A 27,121-nucleotide genomic window follows, 5' to 3' on the forward strand; every position below is an offset into this window, starting at 1 on the left:
AGTCCACCCCGCCAAATAATTAATAGATGTGAGATAAATAAGTAATTTTATTTTGATAATAAAGGATGCTTATATTCTTAAATCATGTTTATATTATTTTGTTGTAAAAAAAAATATATAGTTGACTTGAACTTGACTTTCACCCTTCTGACTTCAGAGGTCTTTCTGTTACCTTTATTTGTTTCCTGCTTGCATACTTGGACACTAACGAAGCATTTTCCAAACTTTAACATGGCAAAGAAGCTTAGATTTGACCTCTTAGCCATACTTTTCTTCCTTATTACACTAGCCTATCCCTGCTAGGGAAGTTTCCTTATGAAGTTCAACGCGTTCAGCTGCCAACATTTCATGATAACCGTTTGATTTCATCGGATGATTGTGAGCACCAACACTGTCCTAGGAAATGGCTTTCTAATTCTTGTATATGCTTATTGCATTTACTGGGCTGCTAAGATTTTGACTGATGGAAGTGAGATTTTGCTTGAGATTCTTGGTCCGGGCATCATTGGTGGTCTCTTCTTGCTCATATTCAGCTCACTTCCTAATGCTATTATCATCCTTGGTAAGTCTGACTTGCTTTTATTCTTTGTTGGAATTATTTCAAACCATCACTTTCTGCGTACTACATTGCTTATACGGGCATCATTGTCCTTCAATTCTTTACTTCTTCAAAGATTAAAGGTCAGAAAGGACCAGGGGTGCCGTTCCAAATTCTAAACCATAAAGCCCATGTGTTAACTGTCATTTCTAAGTTCTAACTGTAACATTATTATGATTCGATTATAGATCCGTTTGTTCCTTAGCCAGAGACTTTATCTTAGAGTACGTAATGTTCCTACGAAAGGCAAATTCCATCCATTTAGCGATGGTAACAGCCCGTAAAGAGATGGGTACCCACCCGGCAGTCACGGATTTTACCCGACCCATTAGAGGATTTGGATATAGGGTATCTGGGTATAGGTATTTCCTGTACCAAATCGGTAAGGTCGGGTAGGGGTACGTAGGGTAATACCTGTTAAATGCCTTGACAGAATTTGTTTAACGTAGAAACAACTTGAGTCGAGGCACTTGGAAACTTCAGATTTATGGTTGTTTTTATGTTAAATTGTGTTATCTAAATCAATTTGTTGTTTCGAAAAAGGTCAATTTAATCACTTAACTATTATTTATTATTATTTTTATACAAGATAGAATTCTACTCTAGTCTAATCTAAGTATATATATGTGTGAAGTTCCCTCTTCGAGACTTGAACCTCGGCCCTTGCCCCACATTCCACAAGTATAAGTACTTGTGAAGTGTGGAACCATTATTAAGTACCTGTTACAGTGATCTGCAATAGATGAAGATTCATTAATGCAAATGAACTTTCTTATGTATTTTTAGCATCGGGACTATCCGAGACCAAGGAAACTGCTCAAAGTCAGCTCTCCATTGGACTGGCCTTGCTGGCTGGAACAGCTGTTAATCTTCTGACATTACTTTGGGGATCCTCTGTTTTATTTAGCAGGCATGACCTTGAAGATTCTGCAGATTCAACCAATACAAAACGCTTTAGCTTTACTGGTATTTTCTCATACTTCACACAGCAAGGCTGTGTATGAATGTGTGTGGGCGTGCATGCAAGTTTTCTTTGAAGATATGCCAGCTTGTTTTCAATGAATTGAGGGAAAATGTTCAAGCATGTTTTCAATACCTGGCAGTTAACTAAACTGATTATAGTAACCTGATATATAATCTTGTTAGTGTCTATTTTCAAGCTTCTCAGCAAACTTTTCTAAAATGACCTAGTTCCATGGCTCCTGCCAAAAGTTTTGCAAACTTAGCTGAGTCTTAGACTCCATTCACCAAGAACTTAAATGTACTATTTATGAGCTGAGACCTAATGTACCACCCCCAAAATTGTTAATCCCTATTCATCGAAATGTTAAACCATCTCTAAATGGCATAATAAGTTGATGTCAAATAACCAAGTCATCTAAACTCAAAGATTAAGCATAACCAAAAACCTTAAATAAGTCTTGATAGAACTACTCCCAAGATAATATTACAACCTATAATACATGAAATTCTCCGGACATAAATGTTTGCTTGAAATCTTAACATTAGCTCACTTGAAAGCAAGAATGATCGCATCCTAATAATCTGTTATGACTACGACCTCAAGCAACTAATCTGAAATTTTTTTAAATAATATAGTGAGTTACACAACCTAGTAAGTAGAAAGTCACAGACCATTGAACAAGAGAAAGAAGGTAACTAGGTAAGTCAATAAAATTTTGTAGAAATAATCAAATTGCAAGGAAAGAATTATCAATTATAAACTGTGTCATTTCAAAACAACGATAAATGATAGTAATGAAATCAATAAACTATGAGGTAGGCAGATCTCAAATGAGTATAAAATAATAGAATAACTTATCAAGTGGGAGAAAATTTTTAAATAACTATAAAATTGAAACTATATTATTAGTAGGACAAGGTTTGAAACAAATTGCATATCTAACAAATCGAGTCCAGAGGACTTGATTTTGGGCTTATAAATCGAGTATTTTGCACTCGGTTTTCCTGTTGCGCCAGCTGCTGAGGTGGACAAAAGTGTCCACGTAGGCCTGGAATCGACTCTTCAAACCTCGCGCCACTTGGAATCCTCACAGTCTCTCACTCTCACTCTTCAAACTCTCACTCTTCAAACCCTCACTCTTCAAACCCTCACTCTCCTTCAAACCTCGCGCTGCGCCACTGCTCAGCCTCATCACTCTTCAAACGTTCAGAAGCAGAATTTGAAGAAGAGGCGGAGAAATTAGGGGTGGTTCATAAGCATAATCTCAAAACGGCAACACAAACAGAGAATTAAGTACAGTTTGGAGGGCTAATACTTTCATTATATATAGGGGCTTGAACTTTTCAATCAATCCCATCCCTGTACACCTTGCTCTTCAATTCAAGTTATTCCTCTCTTATCTCTCACTCTCCTCAGTGGCTGTGGTATGCTGGTAGTGTCAACAGACTAAGTCCGAGGTAAAACCTTTTTTTTTTTTTTTTAATTCGCAGCATCTATCTAAAAAAAGGTGTGAGTGACTGTATCTCATCATTTCCATAACAAGTTATGTCATGTGCTAATGCTAGCAATAATTATGTGAAGGTTGACAATTGCTCACAAAGTTCTTTACTTTATATCTGAATGTGTTCCTTTCTAGATGCAAAGAGTGGAAAAGTATTAAGATTTGTTCCATTTCTTCTTGTTATATTGTTGATAGGCCTTTTTCCGCTAAAATTAGCACAGTTGTTTAGGTGTTGTACCTTAGTATTTTCTTGTGTTAATAGTTATTAACTTGGCATTGGCGATACTGTGGTTAGTTGTCACGCTCAACTTGGTGGAAGCCTGGTTATATATATAATGGTTGCATGCCTTTCATGCACTCCTGATGCATTTCCCAGAACAAACCCATTCCCGTTTTCTAAACCACAATTTGGTTCACAAGAAGCTCTTCTATCACTCCACAAGTGCACCAATTTCAAACATCTTAAGCGAGTCTATGCAAAGATAATTCGCCACGGTCTCTCTCATGATCAGTTACTTATTAGGAGACTTCTTAGTCTTTGCTCTTCTTATGGGAAAATGGATTTTGCTACTCTTGTATTCCATCAAATTCAGGGCCCTCTTACCTTTACTTGGAACCTAATGATTAGATCTTATACCATCAATGATTGCTCAAAACAAGCCCTTCTTCTGTTTAACCTTATGATATCCCAAGGCTTTCCACCCGATAAGTTTACCTTTCCATTTGTTATCAAAGCTTGCAGTGCTACTTCTGCAATTGAGATGGGAAAAGTGGTTCATGGGCTAGCTATCAAAACTGGTTTTGAAGGAGATTTGTTTGTGCTGAACACTTCAATGGATCTTTACTTCAAGTGTGGGAAGGTAGATTTTGGGTGTAAGATATTTGAAAAAATTCGTGTCCGCAGTGTGGCTTCGTGGAGGAAGAAGCAGAAGGAAGAAGAGAAATTGTTGTTTACTTTTGGAGGATTATTTCTTGTTTCTAGTCATTGTGCTTAATTGGGGCTCTAACTCAAATGGCATATCTTCTCTTGTAATAGTAAGGTAGAGGGTGTCATAGTTTCAACATGCACTGGCTGTACATGTAATACTGACTCCCAAAAAAAAAAATCATAGTTCAGATGCTCCTTTATTTTATGTTGGGGTTAGCCAGGATGCTTATTTAAAAAGTGCTCAAGGCAAGTGTTCTCATTTGCAGATATTGTAGCTAAACTAGGACATAGAGATGTGTCAAATCTCACGCCCACTGCCATAGCAATTGAGGTAGCTCTCTCTCTCTCTCTCTTCATTGAGCTTCAACTGGTGCAATGATTCCTAAGTAGTATCCTCAGGTGCATTGCCCAACCACTGTACTAGAACTTCATTAATAGACCTAGACCTCAAACTCTTAGTTCGGGTTTGTAGAACAGCTACAGGTTCTAGAATAATTTGACCTGTCTCATCTAGGGTGGTAAAGTGGGCAATGGAGAGATTTGTTGTCCCAACTTCAGCTTCAAAAAAGAGACATGAAAATTGGACGTATCTTATTGTCACTAGGTAAATCCAGATTGTAGGCTACCTCCCCACCCTTTCAAGCACCTGGAAGGAGCCATAAAACCTTGGAGATAACTTCCATTTACCCTTGGAGGCTAAAGACTTCTGCTTGTAGGGTTGCAACCTCAAAACACCCAATCTCCTACTTGAAAAGACCTTTCAGTTCTGTGTTTATCTGCAAAAAGCTTCATTCTCTCCTGAGCAGCCACTAGATTAGCCTTGAGAGTAGCTAAAATCTGCTGCCTCTAAGTAAAAAGAGAATCTAGTGCTGCCACCCTCGAAATGCCTGAAATATATTTCTTGGCTTTGTTCTTTTAGCCCTCCATTTGGATTTTGAGGAAGCTGGGGAAATGAAATAAAAAAGATTTCAACTTTGATGCCAATTTTGTGTTCTGAAGGAGCAATTTTGGGGCTTTGTTTGGTCCATCAGTGTGTTTTGAGGTTTGCTATAAAGGAGTTTTAATGTTCTTCCTGAACTGAGGGGAGGACTAGAACAAGGTTTTTCTTATGGGGTCCCTGAGAGAAAATGAGAGAAAGAAAGGAATGTGAAATTTTGAATTCTGTGTTTGGTTAAAGTGGATACTTTGTTGCTATCTTTGTTTTTGGATTCTTCAATTTAAGGCTTTTATGGTACACCATCTTTGAGGTGAAACTATGAAAGTGCTACAGTTTATGGGGTTTTGAACTTTTGACTGAGCAAACTGAGTTTAGGACTAGAACTTTAGTATCTTTCCTTCACGCCCTTTGTTTACTCTCTAAAAATGTGAGGAAAAGAGTGGCAAAGAAATTGTGATTTTGAATCACATATTTTACAGTGTACTTTGAATCTCTGATGCCTTTTCTTGATTTTTTTCTATTCCTGTTTGAATTGACTAGAGTAGGGCTTTATCTTGTTTGTTTGTTATGGTAATGGGATTTGATCATTCATTCTTAAAGAATGATGCTTTGCTTTTATAGGTGGGTTTCTGTGCTTTTTACTTTTACTAATAGAGTGTGTTCTATTGATTTATTCTTTTGCCTCTATTGAATTTTTATTCCAGAGTCAGTGAAAGGCCGCACCTTAAGTTGTATAATTTGTGAGATTAAGATTTCTAGATGCATGATTCTAGCTTTCCTGAAGAACTTTTTTTTTTATCCAAAGTTTGAGTTGACATACTAATCAAAAAATTTGAGTTGACATGGTCATTGTAATCATGTTCTCCACTAATACCCTTTTTTCGGATGTTGTTCTGTTGATAAATGAGAATGGTTCTGAGAGGGATTGGCTGTAACTTTCTGTAATTGTTTACATTGTGTTGGGAACAGGATTATGTGCCGACTGTATTTGAAAATTTCAGTGCGAATGTGGTTGTGGATGGGAGAACTGTTAAATTACTCCTGTGGGATACTGCTGGTAAGTTCGGGACCTGTTATTTTTCATTCTTCTCCCTGTCTTTGAGAGTTTCTTGTCTTGGGTCTGATGTTTTAGATTTATGGAACATGCCAGGAAGATTATAATAGATTAAGACCATTGAGCTATCATGGGGCTGATGTCTTCTTGCTTGCATTCTCACTCATAAGCGAGGCCAGTTATGAAAATGTTGTGAAGAAAGTAAGACTGGTGTTAACTATGTGGGTTCTTTCTTTTCCCCTTTCTCTTTCTAATGATGTATGATAAATTCTTCATGCTTTTATGTTTTGATGCTCAGTGGATTCCTGAATTGAGGCATTATGCACCTGGTGTTCCAATTGAGTCTCCACCGTCGATTAACGACGCCTCCGATAGGGTTTCTCACTTTCCTTTCCTTTCCTTTCCTTTCTCTCACTTTATTTTATTTTTATTTTTTTAATTTGTTTAATTTTTGTTGCATTTGGTTCCGGAGAAAATAATAATTCAGGAATTAGGGCAAAGGGAATCGGAATTCCGATCTGTGATTATTATTTTTTTTTGTTAGGTTTTTATGAAGGTTGAAGTTTTAATTGGGTTTAAAATGATTAGATTCTGAAAAAAAAAAACATAGGTTCATTTTTTTTTTCCTTTTGTAGTATTTTGATTTGGTTTCTTGAAGAGCTCAGATTTGTAATTGAAGGAAATTGTAGGTGAAAGGGTGTGTTTGGAATTGCCAATAATTGTGAATTTGTCCGAATTGAATGATAAATTAATAAGATGTTATTTCTATTGAAAAAAGATTAGAAAGGATGCAAGATGTTGTGAAAGAAAATAGAAAATGTTACATACAGCAGCAATATTAAAGGACAAGTATGAACCCATGTTCGCTGTTAAAATTTTGAGCTGTTGATGTAGAAACTGAGTGGAAGGGATGTACTTTTCAGAAAAACTTTTGGGACCTCCATGGGCTTGGAGATCTATTATTTAGATGGCATTGGCATTGTTGCCTGTTACAATAATGTGATTTTGAAGAAGCTTTGAATATTTTCGCCTAATTTCTAAGAACCACCTCTCAAGAAGTTGAGGTGGTAGAAATTTGATGCTGCTTTCATGAAGCCTTCTCATCTGCAAAACCATATACTGATTGGATAACTTGTAGTAGTTTTGGTAAGATAGATGATTTTTTCTTGTATGGAGAACATTAAAGTGACTGTAGAGCATCTGGTTGTTAACGTAGATTCTCAGTCCTTACCTTTTCCTGTTACTCATGTTAACATCTATGATGGTAATAGTATTCATCTTACACTATGATCTGTTGGTTTGAATGTATTTTGAGAAGCCTAGAATTTAGATATTCTGCTTGGTATTCACATATGTTTTAGTATTTTTTTTTTGGATTAATTTTCAAACGCTAGTTTGGCTGCTGCAATTATATGTTTAAATTCACTGCTTTGCATAATTTTTAATTGAAATTTCTTGCCATGTTATTCTGTTCTCCAATATTCAGTTCCATTGTATTTCTACAGCTTGTTCACTTGAACTAAGGTCTAAATAATATTCTTTCCAGATCAATAGAAGAGGTGAAACAGTGGATGAGAAGATCAAAAGGCTTGATGTTGAGCTTAGTAGATATAAAGAGGAGATCAAGAAAACGAGACCTGACCCTGCTCAAGAAGCTGTTAAAGCTCGAACCATGAGGGCTGTTAAAGCTCGAACCATGAGGGTTCTCAAGCAAAAGAGAATGTAGGTGCCTCTTCTAATGTCATTAAATCTTTATTGCACTTTTATCTGGGGATAACATTCTGCATGTGCTGTTATATATGTGCAATAGTTCTTCTTGAAAGAAAAATGCATAGTGTTTGCAAAGTACTAGGTGTTTAGGTATAACATAGTTTGAAAAGCTTTGAATTTGATGGGAATTTTTCAAGCAGGTTTGAATGGGTAAAGAGCTTGACTTTTAGAGAGTATGTATAGGTGATAAAGCTAAAGCTGTGTTGAAGACACAGGGAAGAAAGGTTAAAAATTTGAAGTTATAATCATTAAGAGGGAAGAAGCTTTTTGTTAGTTTTGAGGATATTTGTCAAAAAAGAAAAGGCTGTTATGGTTTCAAGGATAAAATAGGTTTATTAAAGACTTATACATAACAAGTTAAAGAACAACCACAGAAATATTATGGAAAATTGAAGTCATTATTTATGCAGTAATGCTGGGGGGTTATAGGCCTCCAAAAAAATAAAAGAGAATAATTTTAATTTGAAAATTGACCTATTCATTGTTTTTATAAGTAGTTTTTTTAGTAGTATAGAAGAACCACATCCAAATACACAGGTTGTGTACTTGAAAGGTAACACAAATCAAGATCATTCATTTTTAATCATTAAGAAGGAAGCGAGATATGGAAAATTTTGTCATCCTCTCTTATTGGACAAACGCATGATGTTTAATTCATGATTGTCTTGTTAAGGGTTCCAATATGATTTGGTGTCGATAGTGTCACTTTGGTTCAAAATACCATTGTTTTTTTGGACACTTGATTTTGGTTTGCAAGAGACGGCTTCTTACTTTATGATATGAAACCTAATATTGGCTTATTGATACACATTAATTTGTTTAGTGAATGGATTAATCTATACTTCTGTGCATCTAGATTTTTTCCCAATGTTAGTGCATACATAACTTTGGCTAAACCAAAGTGCCATGAAGTGACCTAACATTAACTTTCACATTATTGGAATTTATCTACACCATTGGTTCAATAATATGATATCTTTAGATGTTAATAAATCAATACAACATGTGACGTTGCTATGTTTTGTAGTGTCAATACCTTGGTGTCTTTTACCAGTGTTAATGCCACTATAGGTTCCCTTTTCAGTATTAAAACTTACTACGTCTTGCTGGACTTGCATTAGTATATCCATGGTTCCCTAGAAAGTGCAGATTGGCCTCTCTCTCTGTGATATCTAAATTAATTTACTTTGTTGAAAGGAATATGTGTATATGAGTATGCAATACAGCTTGGATCATATGTTCTTATTTTCTCCATGATTTATACAATCTATTAAGCCTCTGCACAGGTATGAAGGACAACGGGACATGCTGTACAATCAGACATTCAATCTTGATCAAGTTTCCTTTGCTGCCGAGGGTATTAAAGATGCTCAGCAAACAGTATGTCCTAAGGAGCTTTTTTTTTTTTTTTTTCCTTACAGAATACAGATGTTTACTATTGAAAATTGACCTTAATGAGCTCTTTTGGCACGGCCATTTGTGTGACTGGCCTGAACCACAGTATGGGTAATTATAGAATTACTTTTTTTTTTTTTTGTTTCAATTGAGTGGCTTCCTAAAAATTTACTAAAGGCTCTGTTTGTTTCAGCGTAACAAGTTTTCAATTGAAAAAAATTTCAGGGAAAATTGCTTATTTTCTGCTGTTTAATTCCAACTCCAAGAATACTTGGGAAACATTTTCCGGCATTTTCTCCATATGGAAAATCAAATTTTTTTTAATGATTTGATAATATATTTATAACAACTTTTATTCACTACTTAAATATCAAAATTAAAGAAGTAAAAAAATCAACTTAAAAATTACTTTTAAGAAGAGATACATACATAAGGCATAACCAAGGAATTTATATAGTCATACACATAAAGGATGCAATTTATAGTTTTCAGCTATTCTGTTTATAAATGGGTTTAGATGAATTACGAATTTAGACTAAGTTTCTAGTATCACTTTGTACCGGTTTTGGAGTACTGGGGTTGTGCTGTTTTCACCTTCAAACATTTGTTTTTCTTGGTAGCGCCCCAGGGGGCATAGTTCAAGGCAGCTCAGGCGGAGCTTTATATGTACCCTGATTGGAACCTGCTGCCTACCTCATGAGAGGTAGGGGACAAACTATTTGTCACGAGGGCCGGATTTTTTATAAATATATGTTGAATCTAGGTTCTGGACTCTTATTTCTTGACCATTCAGGTTATAAGAGAGAGATATAACTAATTCCCGAACACTATCAAATAACAAAAATGAAGCTAATCTTTAATGTTTAATTCCAACTTCTGGAATTAAATAGTTTAGTTTCTTTATATCATAGGCACGCTACTGGCCTTATACATGGCTTATTATCAATAGAAGAATCTAGATTTTTGTATACATAAAATCATGCATATATTATTTGGAACTCAAGAAGTTACAACATAAATAGCATAGGTATCTGAAAATTGTATCCATCATTTATTTGGAGACTCTTGCACCAATACAACAACAACATCACAGGTTATTAATTAGGTACACCAATACATTTTATGATAGCAAAAAAAAAAAAGAGCATAACTCTTTGAAGATGCCTCAAGACAGTTAACCACGAAATCAACGCCATATGTTGAAAGTTGTGCAAGTGTCCAGCGACCATATGTCCATAAACTCACATCATAACCCACACCGCTAGATAAAATCAAACATTGGGTAGAAATGTTGCTGATTTTGTCATCTTTTGGAGGTTCATATGCCGGCCGGTTTTCAAGTTCTGCTTCAGCAGCAACGAGATTGTCTTGAGCTTAATGATTCTTTCTTGACGACATTCTTCTTGCTCCTCAAGTCTTCCATTTCTTTATATTTTTCCCTCGTACTTGCACCCCTATAGAAAATGTAAATGAACCTCCAAACCTAAGAATAAATACAATCGTGTGAGAAGAACCGTACAGCTACTGTGAAAGATCACCAAGTATCTTTCTTCACAAAATTTATAGCTGACTCTTCAAAAGTTATAAGATAGAACACTTACTTTAGCATACATTGTCCGCAATTTCGCGAGTGAAGGTAAAATCAGGCGAAGACATAACCAAAATTCAGTTGTAATAATGTACCTGATTACAATTTTGATAATCGTCTTAACATGAGGAAGAAGGTGAAGACATAACCAAAATAGAACAGTTGTAAGTCTAAGACGAAGAGAAACTCACATTAACACCCGCTGAAGACAAATTTTTTGTCATCTCCTCTCCAAACTTGTCCTTTCCAATGGAGCCAATGTAGCCAATTGCACCATTACATTTGGAGCGTCCACAACTATCAGACAAAAAAGGGAGACAAGGGTAGGGAGAATTAATCAATTCTATTTCATACAAATTTAGCCTAAAAAAACGTGAAAGATGTTTCTTGGAAATACGAAACTAGACCTGGGCAACTTTGATTGAATTCCAATGTAGCACCTAGAGTCTACTGTGTATGATATGAGTTCCCCATTACAAGACAGATAAGAACACCAAATAAAATCATGTAGGTCTCTTGAATAAAGACATATTAGTAGCGGTATCAATAGGCATTCATGTCAATGTGAAAAGAGACATTACGAAGAAGTTCCTCTCAATCTTCTATTGACTCCTTCGTCATCTGGATGGCTCAAAACAAGCATCACTTTCAATGACAGTATCACTCTTGTCTCCTAAATCCTCAGGTTTACATTCATTTACATTTTCTATAGGGGGTGCAAGTACGAGGGAAAAATATAAAGAAATGGAAGACCTGAGGAAGCAAGAAGAATCTCGTCAAGAAAGAATCATTAAAGCTAAAGAGAATCTCGCTGCTGCTGAAGCAAAACTTGAAAACCTGCCGCCATATGAACCTCCAAAAGATGACGAAATCAGCAACATATCTATCCAATGATTGATTTTATCTAGCGGTGTGGGATATGATGTGAGTTTATCGACATATGGTCGCTGGAGACTTGAACCACTTTCAATATATGGAGTTGATTTCGTGGTTAACTGTCTTGAGACATCTTCACAATGATAAGGTCTCTTGGCAGGCTATTTTCAAAGTTTATTAGGGATGGAGGGACAAATCCAGCTTCAAATCCATATTTGCTATTGTCCTACAAAAATTAAGAGTGCGTACATTACATAATTGATGGAGCACTAAACAAGGCAATTAATCATGTTCCATTGGCATATTAGTTAGGTAACAGTGGGCAGAAAGGCAATCACTTTAAGATGTAGAACTCTGAAGTGACTTAAAGTCTTGTTTAATTAATAGTTCAATGCATATATCATTTCCAATGGTCATGTGAGGATGTTTTTCTTCTTCTTTTTGAACAATGTTTCTTGGTAGACCCAACTCCCCCCAAAATCACAGTTTACATATTTCTGACTTTCTTCCCCGCATGCATTTTCCAATATGTGACTATGGAAACGTTGAAAACTCTTCTCACAACTAATGCATGTCCATAGTTATAACTAATGAATGTCCAGAAAATTATTAATTAGGATGAAACTTAAGATAGATAGAGTAAGCAAACAAAATTATAATGAGAATGACAGTTTTCACTCAAACACTATTGCAAATATAGTAAAACGCATAAACAGAATATAATATTTTTATTCTTAAAAATTAACAGAATGCACAACATTAAAAAGATAATATTTCCTATCCAAGGTTTAATTGTTAATCATTAAAATGCGTTAATTAAAATTTGAACATTGTAAGACGAAACATTCTACTGGTCAGACGAAGAGCCTTTTTACTTGGTGGAAGGCCTGACTTCTTTTTTATTTAATTATTTTTTGACCGTATTATAAGACAAATATATATATAATTTATTTTTTTATTTGAAGAGGCCATTGCCTAAATAGCCCAATGCCTGAGAAAAAAAAAAGGTGAAGAAAAAAAATCATAGTTGACATTAGAATAAGGAGGTTTATTGCTATTAAAAGCAAAAATCTTGGTATGAAGAATTCAATCACAATAATTAAAATATGGAGGTACAACCCCCGTTGCATAACATTAAAAACTACTTTTTCCATTACAATCGTCAATCACTACTCTTCACAGGAACCAAGAAATTGAAGCTACTTAAAATTCAATTAACAGATCGAAGGTTTTATTGGCGGTGTGGGAAAAAATGTTGTTGATTTATAATATATATTAACGTGAAAATATTAACCACTATAGTTTGTGTCTCTGTAACTTAAAGTACCCAGGGAAATACAAAAACATGGAAGCCTATATAAGAAACCCCACATCCCACCACGATTAAATGTGCTAGACCCAAATTACTTTTCAAAAGAGGGAAAGAAAATAAGAATGTCCCAAATACATGCATATATATACATGACTCTAGGAAAAAGGGCTTTCGTATAATCACCCTAAAAAATTCAAACTTATAAATATGGTTAATGATTTTGCTATTTAACTGGCTCTAACACAATTTTCAAGAGAATACCTAAATTACAGACTTAGGGTTTATAGGAGCAAGGAGAATGAGACATATAGAGAAAGCGAGCATATAAAATATTTAATATACCATTACTTATCAAAAATCTATATATATATATATATATTTAATATACCATGCTTTCAACAAAAAATTAATAATAAAATACCTTCTAAAATACAGCGTGAACTAAACATGTGATCAAAGTTCAAAAAGAAAGAGAATCACAACCATTAAAACAGAAAAAATAGATAAATCAATTCTCGATTACAGTGAAAAAAGAGAACACACCATTTTTCATCATAATAAATGACTGCATCAGCATAAAGAGTAAGTGTGTCTTTAACAACTGAAAATCATTGTTAATCTTGTTAAGCCAAGCCATATGTTCTTCAGGGTGCATCAAAAAAGCCTCAGCCAAACTAGTAACCGTCTTCATATTAATGGAAGAAAGGGTTCCAGATTGCAATTTCTGCATTTCAAATGCAACGTCATAATTCACGGGAGAATAAATAAATAAGGAGATAAATAAATAAACCAACATAAAAACATATCCGACAAACATGAACCATAAAATAAAAATATCAGGCAAAGTAGAATAACAACTGAATGCTAAACTATCCACCGACATGACACTAAAATCATGTTGTATGGGTCGAACCAGCCATCTAATCGGGGTTCATGTTAACACACTCAAATCCAAGTAGCTGACCCTAATGCATATAAGAAATGGCAATTTTTTATCCACACCAACAATTTAAATGCCAATGTTTTAAGTGGATTTCCACATAACATTTAATATTTCATTAGATTGACTTTAAATGAACATTTTCCTACTACATTGCTGCTCCTTGATCTCATCCACCAATCACAGTCCTTTTCCAGAAATATATAGATCATTCATAGCGTGATATTTGGCAGTGCTACTGGTCATTCATGAATTGAAAACTTCTAACCTAAGTTTATATTGTAGGGGCACATGAACATACAGGAACCCCCTTTTGACTATGGCCAATACACACAAATAGAAAGTTATTAATATTTTCCTTTTCTATGAAAATCCAAGAATGATCAGGAGATCAAGATAATCTATCAAACATTACACACAGGAGTTCTTGTGAAAATATAGACCAACTCAATATAGTGAGCTAAACAGAATCTCACACGTCAAAATAGTTTACCATTTCTGCACTGGGGGCAACAGCAAGATTCTGGTAAAGCGGCCACTTTACTTCCTTGGCTAACTGCAAAGCCTTCAAATTTAGCCTCTGTGTCTGTACATAGTAAGACAGAAAAAATAAAAGAATCAACAACCAAACAAAATAAAAATATAAAAAATATAAAAAAAAAGTATAAGATGCATGATTGATGCCACAATGGAAATATTAGAAAATCAAACATAAGGTCAAAGATAAAGAACAAAAAACCTTTGGTAGAATTAAGAGTAAAGGAAACAGCATGGCAGCAAATGTCTTCAGATAATCATCATCATGACCAAACTTTGAGTTGGCATTCTCCAGGCATAAAATAGCTACATCAGTAGCTAGACTATTTTTATCTGATGAACCTGCAAACAGAAACAGAACAACAAATGAGACATGTTTTATAACGGACTACACGACAAAGAAAGAAATTTAATTTTGCAATTTTTTTTTTATTCCCTAGTCTACTAGAATATATCTAATGAGTTTTACTTATTTAGGTAGAGAATTCAATAAAATCTAAGATTGATAAATACTCCAAGAATTTCCATGAGAATCTTCTCTGACTGGACATCTAGTTTATAATTTCCTAATGACAATTATATAATAAGCCCATTCTGCCTCTTTTTTTCTTCTTTGTATTAGTAAGTTACACATGCACCAAGTAGGTCTTGAGCCCATAACTTTACCATCCAATCCATTATTATGGGAGGACGAAGTCAGTTGAGCTATAGCTCAACAGACCTATTCTGCATAGCATTTATGTATATCTTCAATTCGTAATTGCTCAGAAATTTTTCTTGATGGCATGCACACCACAGACTCAATTCTATAATTTGATGTATAATATGAACAGAAAATAAACAAAAGCATGGGTTCATTAAGCCCCCAAACATGGCCTAATAGGGGACAAATTTCTTGGCCAGAAAAGCTACACTGCAATTTCCTTCTAAGCAGAATAAAACTATAAAACAAGTTGATTCCCTATGCCTTTCTTGGGTAGAAAAGATTTTAGTTTCCTACCAAGTTTTATTGGTAGGAGATGAGGAAAAGTGGATTGATAGAAATTATATTATTAGTATGCCCTTATTTTAGTTTGAAATAATGAGGTAATAGGGGTAATAATTCCTTTTCAATCTCACATTTTCATTGCCATTTTCCTTTAAATTTGGGATTATAAGTTTTGGTGGGCTTGGGTGGAAGACATCCCCACCCATCATTTTCCATCCACCCAACCAAACAATGGAAAACTCTCATTTTCCTTCCACAATTTTCATCCTCCCCTTTTTCCACCCAACCAAACGGACCATATGTGAAACAAGAAACTACTCACTGGCTCCCTAAAACTCAAAGCTAAATTTATTGAATGGTACAGTCTTGATGTTAATACAGCCTTCTAATGCAGAATATAAGGCCATTTTTAATTCAAATATTGACCAACAAACGACATTGGGTACAAGGGGGCAATATCCAAACTTGCACAATTAGGAAAAAAAAAAAAAAGAGTCAGAACCACCCATTTAAACTAATGTGATTCCAGAAAACAATAGCTCATCATGGAAATTTCACGAACTATAGCACCCAGATATAAGCTGTGCCCCTTCTAGCCATATTTGATAAATGTAAGATGTCAATTGACTATGATGCACCAAAACATAAAATTATGATGCTATAGATCATCATATGCATCATGTGACTTTCATTTTAACATAATAAGAGTAGCATATTAGTGCAATGGCAGAAATAGTGAAGCATATAGAATAAAAAGATTCAGGGCAAAGCATTCTAATTACAGTGCAAAACACCATCACATTCATCATGTGGCTTTCATTTTTAACATAATAACAGAAGCATATTAGTGCAATGGCAGAAATAGTGAAGCATATAGAATAAAAATATTTAGGGTCAAGCATTCACTATATCTTCATACTCACTTGACATTAGAATGCCAATGCATCTTTTAAGCACATATTGCAATTCTTTTAGAAGATCGGAAGAACTTATCATATCAGACAATTCATCTAGAGATAGAGTTGCCCGAACCACAGTTAGATCATCATCATGAAGCTGTCGTAATATGGCATCTTCAATAGTTACAAGACTCTAGTACACAATAAGGGGAAAAAAAGTATGAATAAGAACCGGATCTTCAATAGTTACAAGACTAGTCCACAAGAAAAGATTTAATTTGTCTTTATAAGTAATAAACTTTATTAGAACATAATTGAGTCACAAGAGAATAGAAGAAAATTATGATTGAGAACCAAAGATTTTGAATCTGGAATTTTGTTGTCTAATATATATATATAAAACACGTCATTTTCTTGATATTTTAAAACCCTATAACAATGTAAATTAAACAAAAGGTTGACACAGTTATGTTTCTGGGTCAGAATATAATATGTGTATAGCACTAGATACTACCTGTGAATCAACAGCCTTAATTTTCAGAATGCCAGAGGAATTTAAACGGGACAGTGTAGCACATCGGACCACAGCCTATGCCATATGTTGACAAGATAAAAGTGTCAAACAAAAATAAAGCAAAAGCATTAGCAAACCCAGCCCCAAAAAAGGATGTCAAATAACTAATACCTTTGGATGATGCAATGCCGACCAAAATTTTGAATCCGATATACCCAGTGACATATCCAAATTTGTATCCAACACCTTCCCCAATATCTCATATGTTGACTCCCCTTTCACATCCTATTGAAAATGGCCAAAAGATTAGAGCTGGAACTAAAATCAGAGAGGGGGGGAGGGTTTGAGAAAGAGAGAAGGTGGTCAATGGACCTCAAGGAACTTGCGAATTGCTGCACGTAGTTCAGATGGATAATGCTTATTCACAACCACCAAAATTCTCTTTGCCCAGCTTCCTGATTAAAAATTCAGAGTCGTGGTGAGAAATAAGAGCCAACTGCCTAAAGATACTTGCAGCAAATGACAAATATTCAGCGAAGTAGCTCTAAAATGACTTTCTTTTTTTAAACAAAAACAAAGTGACATATCTGAGGAAGTAATCACCAAACAAACATTCAATAATATAGAAAAAATTATGACAGAAGATCAAAAGGCAATCAAATACTTGAGTCTTTACAATATACACCAGTGCTGTAAAAGAAAAACACCAAAAAAGGTGGTATGATAATAGCATACCAGATTCAGATGATCCTAGGTCGCCAATTTTTTGTGACAATTTCAAGCAGGACAATAGCACCTTACTGACTACATGGAAAACTTCGTCTTTTACAGGAACTGTCTCTATTATTGATACCAAAGCAAGACGGCACAATTCATCAGAAGAACTGCAAACATATAATCATCATTTTCAAATACTGAGTAAAAAAAGTGACAAATATAAGGATAATTGGAAAAAAAGAATCGGTTTCCCACCTGCAGTCAACCAGGACTTCGAAAAGCATATTTTGTTGCATCAATATTGAACTCCTTCGACAATCCGAAAAGAATCACAACCAAATCCCTACAAATTGGGGCAGGAAAGAATTTTAGAAAGCACAAATGAAAAATCAAGAAAAATATTAAGCACTTAATAAGCTCAAGGATGTTTATGGTAGTGAGGAATACCTTATATCCTTCAAAATATCCAAAGCCTTCATTGGAAACATATATTAATTTTGCATCTGACAAAATTTATGCAAACTAAAGTGAGGAAAACCACGAACAAAAAATTGATATTCAGCAAATATACGACTACTTCAAAAAAAATTTGTGTAATACTAAAAAATGACTCTCAAATAGACACAACAAAATTGGCGGTTGTCTCCAATAAAAGGCACATTCAGCTCCTATGTTGAAAAAGAACCCATTAGGACCATTGAAAAACAACCACTTGTCCCAAAAGATAAAGATTTTAGAAAATTATGAATTTAATCATTAAAAATTACTCTAAATACTCCCCCCACACATGTGGGCACAGACTCCCCTTAAATAAGTAAAGACCAACATATAGGATTTTTAACTTTTTAGATAAAAAAAGATCCGAACTCAATAGTCATACCACTTGGTATAGGGGTAATAAAAAAAAGGGGGAACTACTTTGCTAAACACATATCAGAATTGCGGAAAAAACCTACAAAACATTTGAAGATTATCGCAACTTAGGTAGAAAGGGACGGAGCATAAGTACAAAGAAATTGACTGATACTTCTAAGTTTATGCAACTGGAATGTTAAATGACTATATAAAACATGAGAAGATTATCGCAACTTAATTAGAAAGGGACAGAGCATAACTACAGAAAAATTGACTGATGCTTCCAGGTTCATGCAACTGGAATGCTAACTGATTATACAAACAGTGGTACCTGAACAAGGTTAATTAAAGCCAAAAGTGACAACCGAAACCATTGCAAATCAGTTGATTCTTTTGCGTCCTCTCGAGCAAGCTCAGAAATTGACCGAATCAAACTCTTCACAAGTTTAGGGGACAATGCAACTTTATTTGCAAGTAAACCAACAATCATCAAAGCACCCGCCTACATATGAAAGAGAACTTTGAACTAAAAATAATGCACACTTCCAAAACAACAATAAGAGTCTGGACCTCTTCACTAATGAAGATTGTTTTGATTCAATTTTTAACCATTAAATTAATATTGCTTACCATCTTCTTCACCCGCATCAATGTCATTTTGGCCCCCTAGGTACACTTGATCAATCACCTAGTTCCAATAATGTATGTTAAAACCATGGTGGAAAACAAAAATAATAGCATGCAGTACACAACAGTAGATTGAAATGTGAAAAGAATACCACTGGGAAGAAAGTGTGTTGTTTGACATTAAGCATTGAGTTACCTTTTTTGAATCTTACGTCGTCTCGTATAATGAGGAGGAGGTCTTGCATGTCCTTCGTCAAATGCCTCGGGCCCAGCGTTGTGTCCATGTTTGTGCCCCCCTGTCCCACAAGAAGGTGCTTTTGATATGCGTATCGGCCGACCTTCTCTCACTGCAGGTAACCCAACAGTCTGCTTAGCCGGAACATGGGGTGGGTCGATGGCTGAAGAAGGGCCAGTAGGGGTACTATGGGAGGGTAGCTCTTGCTGCATGTCAGGTGGGGTTGGATCAATACCCGGGTCAAAGGATGGAATAGGTGACAACTGAGGAAATGACTGTGGGGTGGGTGGACGAATGTCGGACCCAGGACAAGGATGTGGGGTGGGTGGAGGGATGGTGGGGCAAGGAGATGGATGTGGGGTGGGTGAAGGGATGGTGGGGCTAGTGGATGGATGTGGGGTGGATGAAGGGATGGTGGGGCTAGGGGATGGATGTGGGATGGTGGGGCTAGGGGATGGATGTGGGATGGATGAAGGAATAGTGGGGCTAGGGGATGGATGTGGGTGGATGGAGAGGGATCAGGGGTAGGGACAACCCTCGGGGTAGCAACAGGTCGACAAGGGCGACATCTGGCCGGAGCTGTGCTCGTGCTTGGGCCTTCAGTAGTACTTGGGCCCGTAGGGGTAGCTGCCTCCTCATTCAAGGCCTCAGGGATAGGAGGTTGTACACGTTCAATCGCATGCACGGCCGTCAGCACCTCAGTAATGTCCTTGTGGTCCTCCGTGCCCACTGGGTGACGCCTCAACAAACGGACATATCCTTCAATCTACACATGGAAAACCACACATTAGTAATGCAATACGAAATCAACAATGCCAATCGATAATAAATACAATGTTGGTTCTGAATTTGATTCCAAGCAACCATTATTGCAAATTATAAGGAGACTAAGTGCTAAGTAGAAAATATAGTAACGTATATCATGTTCTCTAAACAGTGGTTTCATGGTAGGAAGTACAGTAAGATGTAAAAGACATTGAGAAGTTACCAGCACAGTCACTATAGCACCGGGCCTATCGATGAACCTCCGAGTTACCCTTTTGAACCAGTCGTGGTACTTGTGCTGTGGAGGCATATCACCAAGTACTACTTCACAACGCCGTTGAAGGCGATTACCCCACTCATCGATATGCACAGCATGTTTTCTCGTCCAATCAACACCGACCTTCCCCCTCAAATCAATGTCATGAAGCACTGTGTCAGTGTCAACATCGCGGGAAATTTCTTGGATCATCCCAAATTGACGAACGACACGATCCGGTGTATGTTTTTCTACTAGGTGGAAACATACAAGCGGCACCGTTGCCGTCCACACAGCCCTCCCTGCAACGCACCACGGCGGAAAGTCCTCTAACTCAGCTTCATATGGCTGCCACACCACCTACAACAGCCACAAAACAAGTACACAACACATTAGACAACAATGTTTATAATTCAAAGCTCACCAAACCTATATCTTGTTCCTAAACATGTAAAACAATGCATTTTCATACCTGGGCTGGCAACATTGAAGCTATTTGCTCGCGATACCTGTCCCTGAAGATGTGGGCGGGCCTATTTTTCTTGTTTGGAACCCATAACCACCTACAATCAAGAACAATGGATCAATATCTACAACTTTCCTACTAAGATAATTCCAATGTTAAAACTATAATGTAATCACATATAAATACTGAGATGTACGTTATAGATATTTACTTAATTAATAATATCACTAGAATAAGAAACAGTCCGTATAAAAAACAAAGCACGTTCAAGCCACATGACAGTCATTGTATTAGAGTATATTAACCTAATCATATATATTGAACCTCAGTTTAAAAATTTGTTATGTTCACATAAAAAATTGCTAGAAGCCTTTAAAATAAATAAATAAAATTAAGTTACATGATTGTGGGCTTAGGTAATGATCACATAATGTATATGACGTGCATGAGGTAGAAACTTACTTTAAGGACAGTGGACCACGCACTAGAGGACCATAAGCACCCATTGGCGGGCCATGCTCAACTGCTGGACACAAATAGGGGAACCTAGCCCATGCCCAATACTGGACCAATAGTAAGCACCCACCAATCTGACTGGTGTCCTCGCTTGCCCTGCATAGCTCTCGGTACAACCATGCAAGGCAAGCACTTCCCCAACTGTACCTTCGTGGGTTGCGAAGGTCTTCCAACTGCTGCACCCACATTAGATGCACCTTATCGCCGGATTTTTCCATGAAAATTGTGTCCCCCAGTAGCGCTAGGATGTAGCATCGTGCGTACTTATGCAGCTGATCCTCTTCAACATTAGGCGGCAAAGGATTAGCAACTTGCTCCAAAAGCCGGTTGATGAGAATCCTCTGACCAGTAAGTTGCTTATGGTTGCCTTCATTTCTAGGTTGAAAGCCAAGGAAGTCCCGGCACACATCCACCCACGTTTTCTGCGTGCTCCCTGTTATAGCGTCACCATCAACAGGAAGCCCGAGAAGAACCTCCACATCCTGCAATGTGATGGTGACCTCACCATGTGGCATGTGGAATGTGTGAGTCTCGAGCCGCCATCGCTCCACTAAGGCCGTTATCAGGCCATGGTCAATCTCTCTACCCGGGACCCAAAGGAGTCCCTCCAAACCAACTGCCTTGATGATGTTCTTGAGTCGGTCGTCAACCATTGGCTCTCGATTGGAGAACTTTGAACTACGGCTACGGCAGGTAATGGACCCTGGATCCTGCACAGAACAGAACCATGGATTAATATATGACAGCAAATGCATGTACATTGTATGAATTAAATGCATGTACATTAGTTAAATCTTTAGTGTTGTGTTTTACCTGCCCATTCCAAATAGCTTCGGATCGATGCTTCAACTGCTGTGACAACACCGACGTGTCAATGGGTCCAGGCTGTGTATAGTCAATCTGCCCAGCATTTGTAGCAGCCATACTACAGAAGAAAGTAAAAGAAAGTCAATAATTGAAATAGAATCAAATAAAATATCCCAACACAGTAAATGCAGGCAATGCAAGAACTTAGCAAATAAAATAAAAAATATAACACTACGGATATATTACATTAACAAGAAAAGATAAATTAAAAAAGTTATAAATATAAAGATAAAGGCATATCAACAAATAACAAAGATCGCCTCTGCCCCCAATTTCAGTTTTCTTCCTTGATAAGTATTTTATCCTACTTTTCCATTCAACAATAATTTAATGAACCAGGTTTGTAACCAACAGCTTAAAACTAAATTAGTCTGCATATCGTCTCAAGGGCAATTGTATAGTTAAAGCAAAAAAAATGTGTTAAAGTAATTTCATGTGTGAAACGTGAACCCTTGTGCTCTGATAGTAATATAAATTGCTCAAGATATAGCATTTCCCTATCTGAAAGTTCAAACACGAATCCTACCAAAGAGACAGGTAAGATGACTGAAAACAAAAATGGAAGCAGAAGAAAAAAAGAAAGAAAGAAATACTTCAAGAGAAACCAGCAACTAATTCAAGCTCTTAACTTTTATGTTAGTGCAATCCTTTCAATTGGTTAGTTGCAAACAATGTTTACTTGTCCCCTAGTCACTATTGGACACCATCGCATGGAAAATACAATGGACCATTCATAAAAGCATTTGTTTCTTTTGTAAGTAAAACAGATGATTAAAGAATCATAAAAGCATTTGTTCTCCATATTCTTACAGAAAAAGATGACCTCATCACCCTTTGTTTGGTTCAAGATATCATCATACTTCAGAAGAAGATTATCTCATCACACTTCAAGAAAGTTTCACCCTAACAAATAAATCCCAGAGAACTTGAAAGCTTATAGATGAAAAAGAGGATTAACAATGTAATCTCATCTAACATAAAACCACCGAAACACCGTAGAACGAACAACAGCAATATGAACTTAGCACGGAACAAGCTGAATATGATAGGTACTATATCTGTATGATGTCTCAAATTCTAACAAAAGTTCTCTAAGATACACTCATATTTGTCATAACACAAGAAGAGTAACTAAAAGGAAATTAAGTAGTCAACTCTCATAATAACCGTAAAATTGATAATGGCAGTCAATACACATGATAAAATTATAGAATGGGCCTCTATCCAGTACAAGAATGTCAGCAAAGTACCAGCATAGCAAAAAAACACCCTGAAGTAAAATAGAAAAAAACTTTGATTTTTCCCACTGTTTCTCGGCAACCAAATAGCGACTGAAGACAAAGCCACTCACCTTTCCTTTTAGTTTTGAGAGACGCGGTCTGAATCGAATGTCGTGGCTTTGTGAAATCTTTTGGCGAAGCGAAGGCGATCAATGTGGAGCTTCAGAGTGGAGACTGTGAGAGAACAGTGAAAGAGGAGAGGCTGCGCGAGGGAGAGAGGAGAGGCTGAGGTTCAGTGTGAGAGAGAGGGTGGGTGAGAGGGAGGAGTCTGCTCTTTGTCTCGGTGAGTGAGAGTGGAGAATGTTTACAGGTGAGAGGCGTTAAATTCGAATAAACCCCAAATTGAAATCGAGTCTTAGAGACTCGGTTTCTGTTTTCCACGTGGACAACGTGGACCAACCACATCAGACCCAGATGGCCACGTCACATAAATCGAGTCTTTAAGACTCGATTTCCAGGTGGAGGCCACATGGGCAAAACGCCACATCATTCTGGACAAACCGAGTCTCAGAGGCTCGATTTATAGCCCAAAATCGAGCCTCTGAGACTCGAGATGCTAGTAAATGATATAGTTTAGAAACCGGGCCTGCTAACTATATAGTTGAAACTGAGAGTTAATTTGCTATTTTCGCCGCTAATTCATGTAGGATGAATAGGCCTTGTTAATCTAATCTGCTAATTCTTAAGTAATGGATCTGATCTGACCAACATTATAAATATACTCATGTCCTATTCCAACAATTATTTCTTTTGGGCAGAACTTGATGCTTTGGAAGCAGACATGAGAACTGAAGCTGATGGGGTGCCCTCTTATCTCCAACGCGATACAGAATCTGATTTGGATTCGGAACTCAACTTGCCATCAGCGCCCACGGGACAAGCAGTTGTACCAGCTGGCTGATCCAATGCCCAGGTAAATTCCATTGATTTTTTGCAGAAATGCAGGATATTAGAGTTTTTTGTTGAATTGAAGAAAATTGTGAGAAAGGAACCCTTGAATTTCATGAGAAAGTTTTGCTAATTAACCCTCCTTTTGGATCCTCCACAAATATCCGACTTCTTGATTTCTGACTACAAAAAAGCTGTTTAGCACTGTTGCTTAGTTGTTTGATAACTCAACTTAAATGTGATTCTGGTGAATCACTTATCAAAACTGACTACAAAAAGGTAAAATAGTAGTAGTCCATTTTTTTGACATGTTACGAAAAGTTATTTTCTTTTTAACGATGAAAATCTCACCTTTTTCACTCTCTGTCTGCTACTGACTGACTTACTGGCCATACACTCACCGTGTTCATCAGTCTCTGCCCCTTTTGGACCAATGTCCACTGTCAGCACTGCCTACAAACACCACATATTGCCTCCATTGCCACCATCAATCAATGACAACACCCTGACCAACCCACCACCGACAACCCCAATAGCTACTTCAAATCAACCAACAAATTTTTATCCATAAATTACCCCAAGGTTGTGAATAACTTCCCCAATGGCCAGCAATGTTAGTGATTAACCAATATCTACTTACACTGGCATAGATATTGTATTTTGTATTGTGGGAAAAAAAAAAAAAAAACTATTATAACAAATGCAACTTCAATCAAACAACTTTTCAGATTCTGACAATTACTGTTTTCAGCACTACACCAAACATTACTTCTCACCTTAACAACTGTTAAGAAAAACATTAAATTATTTATTGCACTTCTCAGCACTTCTTTATTGCTTCTACATAAAAGTTTTGAATGAAACTGAAGTCTGTGGTGTACCTTGGGAACTACTATCATGAGGATATTCAATTATGTAGATTGTAAATTTTCTGCAGTTCATTCTTTTATTATTTTGGACTAGCTATGGCATTCCCAAGTGATTATGTAGTCTTCTTTATACTTGTGTCTTCTGTCCCTCACCCCGACACCCCCCAAATGGATCCAAAAATAAGTTTCAGTAGCCTGTGGGTCTATAATTTTAATAACAACTAAATTTGCTTATTGTAGATCTTCGGGATGATGAGCAGTTCTTTATAGACCACCCTGGTGCAGTGCCCATCACCACAGCTCAGGTATATGCTTATATTTTCAGTGCTTGTGACTACAATTTTTGAGTCGCCATTTACCGTGTATCTTTCTTGTGTTACTGTTTGTATTTGGTGCTCATGATCATGGCATCAACTTATCTGGTATACATCTTTTCCTTTTCTTTTTTAATTACACTTCTTGAAGGGGGAGGTTTTGGGTCTAAGGCTTAGTTGTTGTTTTTGAAGGGGGAGGAACTGAGAAAGCTGATTGGCGCTCCAATTTACATTGAATGTAGTTCAAAAACACAGCAGGTATGTAATTCTTAGTCACATCATTTTAAATCTCTGGGGGGACATATGCTGCAGCCTCATTGTTAACAGGTTTTGTATTCTGGTAAATACAGAATGTCAAATCTGTTTTTGATGCGGCCATTTAGGTGGTTCTCCAGCCACGAAGGCAGAAGAAGAAAAAGAAGAGAAAGGGACAAAGGGGCTGCTCTATATTGTGATTGTGAGAAGGATAACTACTGGAGGATATCATCACAAATGGCATTAGTCTCTCACAGTCACCATATATCTTACAATATAGCACCTTGAGGAAGAAGCAAGCCGGGGTTTAGTCTCAACTGATAGAAGTAGGGAGCTCTTTTTTAAGCATCAAGTTGTCTGTTTCAGTTTCTTAGCCGTGTGCTGATTTGTATATTTATAATTCAATTGTCTTGGTGAAAGTGCACTCTTCTGTGTCGAAGGGACTATATTTTGCTTATGTATTAACTCTAAAAACAAAATTGTTTCCTTCTGTAGACACCAATTATATTCATGTTCTGTAACCTGATTTAGTACGTCTTAAGAAACTTTCTATATGTATATTGATTTGCATTGAATTATATATTAGATATAATCATTTCAAAAACTAATTTAGCTGAACCGAGCTGATCTTCATCAAATGCTCATTCCAGCATTTTCATGTTGTATGTTTCTTTTGATGGTGCACCTTGGGGGTTTAGGGGATTGTTTGTTTGAAGTCACTTATGGTTCTCAACTCTTAGGTCCTTGGTTTAGAATAAAAATAAGTCTTGTGATAAAAATTTTCACAAATTTATTTTTAAGGTGACCTGTTGTGATTGATATATAATAAAAGTGGACTCAAATCAATCACAACATAAGACCTTTGCAAGTTTTGATAAGGGTCATGAAAAAAGCTGTGTTTTTAGCATAAATAGAATACAAATGGCTTGTGGAATGTTGTGAAGGATTTGAGTTCTTCTTCACTGGTGCACACACATCAAAATAAAATTCTTTAGTTTTTTTTTTAATTATTTTTTTTCTTCCAACCATGAGCATATGAATCTTAATGAGTGCAATACTAAGTGAAGAGGTAAACAATTCGTTAAGACATTATGTTGCTTCGTTTAATTATTTGTTAAGATATCATCTTTCTATATAAAGGAGAAATGTAATGTTACTTTCTTTTTGAGAAAAAGTTTCATGGAATACTATTAAGATGATGGTAAATCAGCAGCAATTACACAACATAGATTTAAGTGGTTAGATGGAACAGACTCCATCCAAACTAAATCTATGGTTGAAATAATAATTAGTGGCAATAATAATTGTCAAACACAATCATCATGAGCTGCAGCTGCTAAAGTCATGCGTTAACTGGGTGCCAAGTTAATTACTTGCAGGACTAACATCATTCAAAAGATCCTCCAAAAT

General features: G+C 36.3%; 3 protein-coding genes and 1 long non-coding RNA gene across 10 annotated transcripts; 3 read left to right on the forward strand and 1 right to left on the reverse strand.

Annotated features, from left to right (window-relative positions):
* Positions 1–170: 170 nt before the first annotated feature.
* LOC142618642 (vacuolar protein sorting-associated protein 60.1-like) lies at positions 171–9,859 on the forward strand. 7 transcript variants are annotated; one of them, XM_075791611.1, is made up of 8 exons: positions 171–562; positions 1,385–1,564; positions 5,898–5,985; positions 6,061–6,183; positions 6,281–6,358; positions 7,529–7,704; positions 9,039–9,109; positions 9,768–9,859. In XM_075791611.1, the coding sequence occupies exons 3-8, from the start codon at positions 5,902–5,904 to the stop codon at positions 9,782–9,784; spliced, it is 549 nt and encodes a 182-aa protein (XP_075647726.1). In that variant the 5' UTR covers positions 171–562; positions 1,385–1,564; positions 5,898–5,901; the 3' UTR covers positions 9,785–9,859. The 7 variants fall into 7 exon arrangements, with proteins under 7 accessions (XP_075647726.1, XP_075647720.1, XP_075647724.1 ...); XM_075791605.1 differs by lacking the exon at positions 9,768–9,859 and having other exon boundaries at positions 9,039–9,303; XM_075791609.1 differs by lacking the exon at positions 9,768–9,859 and having other exon boundaries at positions 6,079–6,183; positions 9,039–9,303.
* LOC142620815 (pentatricopeptide repeat-containing protein At3g26630, chloroplastic-like) lies at positions 3,399–4,058 on the forward strand. The gene has a single exon (XM_075794120.1). The coding sequence runs from the start codon at positions 3,399–3,401 to the stop codon at positions 4,056–4,058; it is 660 nt and encodes a 219-aa protein (XP_075650235.1).
* A 1,882-nt stretch (positions 9,860–11,741) lies between the features above and the next one.
* LOC142620816 (uncharacterized protein At3g06530-like) lies at positions 11,742–17,997 on the reverse strand. The gene is made up of 11 exons (XM_075794122.1): positions 17,966–17,997; positions 17,774–17,827; positions 17,537–17,685; positions 17,174–17,256; positions 16,973–17,086; positions 16,802–16,876; positions 16,312–16,480; positions 14,603–14,742; positions 14,357–14,449; positions 13,467–13,647; positions 11,742–11,837 (listed from the first exon to the last, which is right to left on the reverse strand). The coding sequence occupies exons 1-11, from the start codon at positions 17,995–17,997 to the stop codon at positions 11,830–11,832; spliced, it is 1,098 nt and encodes a 365-aa protein (XP_075650237.1). The 3' UTR covers positions 11,742–11,829.
* A 6,182-nt stretch (positions 17,998–24,179) lies between these two features.
* Positions 24,180–26,349, forward strand: LOC142618644 (uncharacterized). Its single transcript, XR_012841323.1, has 4 exons — positions 24,180–24,298; positions 25,383–25,447; positions 25,649–25,714; positions 25,807–26,349. It is a non-coding gene; the product is annotated as an uncharacterized LOC142618644 (long non-coding RNA).
* The last annotated feature ends 772 nt before the right edge of the window (positions 26,350–27,121 follow it).

Source organism: Castanea sativa, chromosome 12 (assembly GCF_040712315.1).
Source record: "Castanea sativa cultivar Marrone di Chiusa Pesio chromosome 12, ASM4071231v1".
In the NCBI taxonomy this organism is placed as follows: Eukaryota; Viridiplantae; Streptophyta; class Magnoliopsida; order Fagales; family Fagaceae; genus Castanea; species Castanea sativa.

Coding starts and splice junctions, on each gene's coding strand:
- LOC142620815 (XM_075794120.1), top strand. CDS start 3,399: ATGGTTGCATGCCTTTCATGCACTCCTGATGCATTTCCCAGAACAAAC.
- LOC142620816 (XM_075794122.1), bottom strand. CDS start 17,997: ATGAAGGCTTTGGATATTTTGAAGGATATAAG. Junction 17,686..17,773: donor GAAGTCCTGGTTGACTGCAG/GTGGGAAACCGA, acceptor ATATGTTTGCAG/TTCTTCTGATGAATTGTGCC. Junction 16,481..16,801: donor TTAAGGCTGTTGATTCACAG/GTAGTATCTAGT, acceptor ATTGTGTACTAG/AGTCTTGTAACTATTGAAGA.
- LOC142618642 (XM_075791605.1), top strand. CDS start 5,902: ATGTGCCGACTGTATTTGAAAATTTCAGTGCGAATGTGGTTGTGGATG. Junction 5,986..6,060: donor ACTCCTGTGGGATACTGCTG/GTAAGTTCGGGA, acceptor CTGATGTTTTAG/ATTTATGGAACATGCCAGGA. Junction 7,705..9,038: donor GTTCTCAAGCAAAAGAGAAT/GTAGGTGCCTCT, acceptor GCCTCTGCACAG/GTATGAAGGACAACGGGACA.